General features: G+C 48.0%; 1 protein-coding gene across 1 annotated transcript; it reads right to left on the bottom strand.

Moving 5' to 3' along the window:
• Nucleotides 1-4,251: 4,251 nt before the first annotated feature.
• On the bottom strand, nt 4,252-6,851 carry TKL1_2 (Transketolase; the record flags this gene model as incomplete). Its single annotated transcript, XM_024472979.1, has 7 exons — nt 4,252-4,368; nt 4,432-4,679; nt 4,757-4,851; nt 4,884-6,086; nt 6,124-6,219; nt 6,474-6,616; nt 6,798-6,851. The coding sequence occupies 7 exons, from the start codon at nt 6,849-6,851 to the stop codon at nt 4,252-4,254; spliced, it is 1,956 nt and encodes a 651-aa protein (XP_024319466.1).
• Between the last annotated feature and the right edge of the window lie 43 nt (nt 6,852-6,894).

The raw sequence follows: 6,894 nt of genomic DNA, 5'->3' as shown, positions 1-6,894 counted from the left end.
ACTTGAGTCATTGATAGGGCTGCGTTTTGAAGGACTTTTGTATTGTCATTCTTAATATATTCAAGGACCAATTGTCCATGGATAACTGGAGTGTTGCAGAACGGCTTTCCTTTGTACGTGAGTCCTTCTGTAGCTATATTCCAATGGACTCCCTTTTGGATGAATCGTTTTAAGGATGCAACAGAGGTGTGGAATGAGGAAACGAGGGCTGTTTTGTGGAGTGTTATGGTTCGTACGGACTTTGTGTCCTTTCCAACCTGGACTTTGATGTCCACGGACCCGAACCCTTCAATCCTTACTCTCTGGTCTCCAGCTAAGAGGTAGTTTCTGTCCTCACATTCCTTTAGGTTGTAGAACCTCGTACGGTCGTTACAGACATGAATTGTAGCTCCAGAATCAAGGATTGTGCTCCTTGCAAGCTCATAGGTTGAGAGGGTAAGACCTTGAGTGACTTGGAAGGCTGTTGCAAAGGAAACAGGTAGATCCTGGTTCGTACGGGGTTGTCCTCCATTCACCTTGTCCTGGTCTAGTGCCCTTTGAATGCAGTATTGAAAGCCTGGCTTTTCACTTATGTAGGCATCAACTTTAGCTTCAATGTCTCGGTTTAGCTTCCATGACTTCATACGCTTCGACTTCATGACATATAAGCAGTCCCTCCACTTATGGATAGAGCCACAAGGGCAATCTGTTCGGGGCTCCTTGTTCTTCTTCCCGTTATTCCAACCCTGTTGTCCTTGTTGTAGGTTGTTTGTACAGTTCTGAAGGGTAGCAGATGTCTCTTTATTGCCTTCTTGTGTTGCGAAAACTCCATGTTCCCCCTGAGACTTCTGGTCATATCTTGCCTGTCTCTGGTTGATTCGATAGGTCCGTACGACCGCCTCAAACTCATATTCCTTTGTCCCTTTGTTGAGTTTGAATATCCATGGGTGTAATGGTGGGTGCACCAGATATGAGAATCTAGCCACCCAAGGAAGGGATGAATTTACTAAGACAACACACTGTCTTAGGAAACAGAGCCAAAGGGTTGTAGCTTAGACTATTCCACAACGCAGCAATCAGGTGTATAATGTGGTGAAGTGGTTTAGACAAGTTGCAACAAATGTTGAGTCTGAGAACTCAGGGGTAAGTCAGAGGTTAGCACCTCACTCACTTTTCAAAAACAGAGAATAACAAGATCAATGCTTGGAAGCTTGGAAAAGACGTAGAAGTATGTGCTAGTCGATTTACTGTATTGCCTGCTTGCCCTTTCCTTAAGAAAGGGCAAATTATGTCATAACTTAACCAATCTTGTGGGTAACTAAGGAGCGATGACGTGTAATGAATCATAGAGGGTTGTAGAAGCTTCTAGAGCTATCGTTCATGTTCCTAGGCCTCTAGTTGGTAGAGATATGCCAGAATAGTCTAAGCTACAACCCTTTGGCTCTGTTTCCTAAGACAGTGTGTTGTCTTAGTAAATTCATCCCTTCCTTGGGTGGCTAGATTCTCATATCTGGTGCACCCACCATTACACCCATGGATATTCAAACTCAACAAAGGGACAAAGGAATATGAGTTTGAGGCGGTCGTACGGACCTATCGAATCAACCAGAGACAGGCAAGATATGACCAGAAGTCTCAGGGGGAACATGGAGTTTTCGCAACACAAGAGGAAGGGATGAATTTACTAAGACAACACACTGTCTTAGGAAACAGAGCCAAAGGGTAGCAGATGTCTCTTTATTGCCTTCTTGTGTTGCGAAAACTCCATGTTCCCCCTGAGACTTCTGGTCATATGAGTTTGAGGCGGTCGTACGGACCTATCGAATCAACCAGAGACAGGCAAGATATGACCAGAAGTCTTAAGGGGTGGGCCAATACTACCACATGGCATATCTCTACCAACTAGAGGCCTAGGAACATGAACGATAGCTCTAGATTATGCCAAAGGAGTGTAGTTCTCTCATTTTCCATGACTTTCCATGACTAACCAGGCTTGGTAAATGTATTAGAAATCAAGTGCAACCCACAACTAGCTTGCTAATCATGTAGTGAACGTAAGAGAATCCCATAGAACCATCTCTTGGGTTCCTAGCCTATAGGAAGTGAAAAGGAGGTCCAAGGTCAGAGTACCTATAGACAAATTATGTCATAACTTAACCAATCTTGTGGGTAACTAAGGAGCGATGACGTGTAATGAATCATAGAGGGTTGTAGAAGCTTCTAGAGCTATCGTTCATGTTCCTAGGCCTCTAGTTGGTAGAGATATGCCATGTGGTAGTATTGGCCCACCCCCTTAAGGAGGAGATATTCTTAATAACTTGTTCAATGAGTGTCCAAATAATATGCTGTGATGTATGTAGCATAAACAGATGTAGTAGAAGAGTTTGCAGCAATCGTTGAGTAGTATTGCTTCTGTTGTTGGTGTGATAAGCCAAGATATGTATGGTGACTTGTAGGTTTGAGGAGGAGATTTCTAAGTTTGCTCTTGAGTTTGATAGCAAACTGAGTGCAACAAATGTCAGTATGACAATTACCACATAGCATATCTCTACAACCCTCTATGATTCATTACATGACATCACTCATACTACCACATGACATATCTCTACCAACTAGAGGCCTAGGAGCATGAACGATAGCTCTAAAAGCTCCTACGAACCTCTATGATTCATTACATGTCATCGCTCTTTAGTTACCCACAAGATTGGTTAAGTTATGACATAATTTGTCTATGACATAATTTGTCTATGACATAATTTGTCTATGACCTTGGACCTCCTTTCACTTCCTATAGGCTAGGAACCTAGGAGATGGTTCTATGGGATTCTCTTACGTCGACTACAGTTACCAAGCCTGGTTAGTCATGGAAAGTCTTGGAAAATGAGAGAACTACACTCCTTTAGCATAAATAGGATTGCCCTTTCCTTAAGAAAGGGCAAGCAGACAATACAGTAAATCGACTATCACATACTTCCACGTCTTTTCCAAGCTTCCAAGCATTGATCTTGTTACTCCTTGTTTCTGAAAAGTCAGTGAGGTGCTAACCTCTGACTTATCCCCGAGTTCTCAGACTCAATATTTGTTACAACTTGTCTAAACCACTCCACTACATCATACACCTGATTGCTGTGTTGTGGAATAGTCTAAGCTACGACCCTTTGGCTCTTTCCTAAGACAGTGTGTGTTGTCTTAGTAAAATCATCCCTTCCTTGGGTGGCTAGATTCTCACATCTGGTGCACCCACCATTACAGTTAGTAGTCTAGTACTTCCTAACAGGGCTCTCACCTTGTTTAGAGAGTCGGCCATTTTTTATACAGCTTGTAGCTAGGGCAGAAATCCATGTGAATCTAGGTCAAGGATATATTGAACGAGAGCTGATTCTTCATATAGAGTCGACTTACATGACTTAAGAGTAGAGTCACGTTAAGAAGTCATGCGATGGATCTGGTCACTTAAGGTTGTATAGGGTACATCGTATGATACTGCAGCTGCTTGAATAGTTTGACAAGTGCCTTGTTTGATTACTCGTATAGCTAATAGTATTCTACCCTCTTGATTAGAGTATTTAGCTTGTGTTGTTTGCGGCATGTTGACTGTAGTTTGGTGTTTTTGCTACCGACTCGCTAACTACAGTTAGGTTGACGCGTTTTGGTGTTTTGCTGCCGACTCGCTTAGGATGCCGACTCGCTTGTGAAATACGTTACGACTAAATAAATAATCATGATTATAATTGATTTTCTAACCCTGTGTATTGTTGTAGCTCTTGCGGGTAATTAAGACTATATACATATTATTTGGTATGAGTTGGGGCAGATGATGTGAAGTGTACTACTGTGATATATACTGTATGTTGAAGGAGGAGGTTGCTCAGACTGATTGGTTGGGCGTGTGGCTCGCCAACCGAATCGGGTTGCGGACCACCCACAAATAGTTCTGTAGATAGCTTCACTCAAAACAACAATACAACACATATTCCAGTGAACTGTTGTTCAACTCAACTTGATACTTATACTACCGCTGCAAGTGATATCATACACTTCAACATGTATATATCACAGTAGTACACTTCACATCATCTGCTGTGATACTTCACATCATCTGCCCCAAATCATACCAAATAATATGTATATAGTCTTAACTACCCGCAAGAGCTACAACAATACACGGCACGCTTCCCACCTCCCGCACCTTTCTTTTTCTTTGCTCTTCACCTCCTCGCACCTTCTTTACCCCCTTTGCCCCACCAACCTCCTAACCTCCCATCACTTAACTTAGATAAGTTGCTGGAAAGCGCGGTTAATAGGCGAGCGGATGTTCGGGACGTCCTTCCAGAAGTCCACGGTGGCGACAGCGCGCTTGGCGATGCCCTCTGGGGTGAACTCGAACTTCTATATGGGGTGTCAGTGAGCTATTTTATTTTAAGCCAGTTACTCGGGGTGGTGAACACATACCTTGTAAACATCCTTGTAAGCACCCGAAGCACCGAAGCGGTTAAGTCCGAACTGCTCGTGGGTATACCTCTCCCAGCCCATGGTGGACATGACCTCGACCGACAGGGATGGGATACCATCTGGCAGAACAGAGAGTCTGTACTCCCTGGACTGCACATCGAAGACCTCGAAGCAGGGGATGGAGACGACACGAGCGGTGAGGTTGTTCTGATCCTTGAGGGTCTTGATAGCGTCGACACAGATGCCGACTTCCGAACCAGTGGACACAATGGTGATGTCAGCCTTCTCGGCCTCGTGCACGACGTAACCACCCTTGATCGCGGACGCAATGGTGGAGTTCTCGAGTTGAGGGAGGTCCTGGCGGAGAGGGCCAGGATGGAGGGGGTGTGTAGGGAGGTGAGGGCGATGTAGTAGGCGGCGCTGGTCTCGTTTCCGTCAGCTGGGCGCCAGACCATGCAGTTGGGCAGGGCGCGGAAGTGCGCGAGGTCTCGATAGGCTGGTGAGTTGGTCCATCCTCGCCGAGGCCGATGGAGTCGTGGGTGGCGACCCAGATGACGCGCTCGCGGGAGAGAGCGGACAGGCGGACGGCGCCGGCGGCGTAGGAGACGAAGTTTAGGAATGTTCCTCCGTATGGGAGGATGGTTCCGTAGGCGGCGAGACCATTCATGACGGCTCCCATGGCGTGCTCGCGGACACCGTATCTGATATAGCGACCGCTCCAGTCACCGAGTCCGGTGGACGGGGGCTGGAAGTCAACGGCATCCTTCCACCTTGTGAGGTTGGAGCCGGTCAAATCTGCGGATCCTCCGACCAACTCTGGGATGGCGTCGTGGATCTTGCCGAGAACGATCTCGGAGAGCTTTCTCGACGCAACGGCCTTGTCGGCTGGTGTGTAGACGGGCAGGTTCTTCTCCCATCCGTCGGGAAGGGCACCGGTCTGGCGACGCTTGAGGTCAGCCGCCTCGACGCTGTGCTCCTTGGAGTACTTCTCCAAGAGCTGGTTCCACTCCTGCTCGAGAGCGGCACCCTCGGCGCTCTTCTTGGCGTATTGCTCGTGGACTCCCTGGGGGACAACGAAGGTCTCCTCTGGGTTGAAGCCGAACTTCTCCTTAACCTGGATGATATCATCCTTCTTCAGCGGGGCACCGTGGACACCACCGGTTCCCTCGAGCTTCGAGCCGAAGCCGATGGTTGTGCGGAGCTTGATCATGGATGGCTTGTCCTTGACAGCCTGGCAAGCCTTGATGGCCGCCTCTATCGAGTCCAGGTCGTGGTCTCCGTCGCCGACGGTCACGCAGTGCCATCCGTATGCCTCCATACGCTTGTTAACATCCTCAGTGAAAGCACAGTTGGTGTTACCATCAATGGAGATGCTGTTGTCATCGTAGATGGCGATCAGGTTGCCCAATTGCAAGTGACCGGCCATGGAGGCAGCCTCGCTGGCAACACCCTCCATGTGGCATCCGTCGCCCATAAAGACATATGTGTGGTTGTTAATAAGCTCGAATCCGGGCTTGTTGAACTGGGCGGCAGTGTGCTCTTGGGCAATGGCAAGACCAACAGCGTTAGCAAAACCTTGGCCGAGAGGGCCAGTGGTGACCTCAATGCCAGGGGTATCGTGGGATTCCCGTGACCGGGGTGATGCTGTCGACGTGCTAAAGTTTGTTAACGAAGTGGAGAATGTGGGAGCACGTATCACGTACTCTGAAGTTCTTCAGGTCATCGATTGTGAGGTCGAAACCGGCAAGGTGGAGAAGAGCGTATTGAAGCATGCATCCGTGGCCGTTACTATGAGGCGGTTAGCTGTCGGAACTTCACCGCTGATTTCTTGATGCATCCCCGCCTTTAGGTAGAGACATCTAAACCACAAAATTGAAGGCGATAAATGTGGTCATCATTGCATCGGAGCCAATGCTATGATCTTGCAATTCCCTTCCTATATGGCTGGGAACTGCAGGCGCCCGACTGATGCGCGCTCCGATAACCGCAATGGCATTCCAGCATTGGCGAAATGATGAGTACAGGAAGAATGGAATACTCACGAAAGCACGAATCTATCGCGGTTGATCCACTTTGGGTTCTTTGGGTTGTAGTTCATGATCCTGTTCCAGAGGACGTGGGCCACTGGGGCCATGCCCATTGGGGCACCCGGGTGACCGGAGTTGGCCGCGAAGGTCGCATCGATCTGAGCACGGAGAAGTCATTAGCTGCCTGTCATCAACATAATTATCCCGATCCTCGCCGTCGTCAGATTGGCGTCGTCGATATCGGGCGCGGTGAGGGAAGGGGGGGGGGAGGGCGCGCCGGGCATCCTATGACGCTGCTTCTTATGACGAGGGCGGGGTTATTCTGAGGGATGAACTTACAGCCAAGGTACGGATGGTGTTGATGGACTGCCAGTCCTGATCGGTGTAAACCATGATTGCAGTTATGGATGATGATATAACTTCTTATTGATAGGGA

The sequence above is a fragment of the Pseudogymnoascus destructans genome (assembly GCF_001641265.1).
Source record: "Pseudogymnoascus destructans isolate 20631-21 unplaced genomic scaffold scaffold_94, whole genome shotgun sequence".
Taxonomy (NCBI): Eukaryota; Fungi; Ascomycota; class Leotiomycetes; order Thelebolales; family Thelebolaceae; genus Pseudogymnoascus; species Pseudogymnoascus destructans.
Note: the sequence above shows the minus strand (reverse complement) of the source record. Positions and strands in the feature narration are given on the sequence as shown.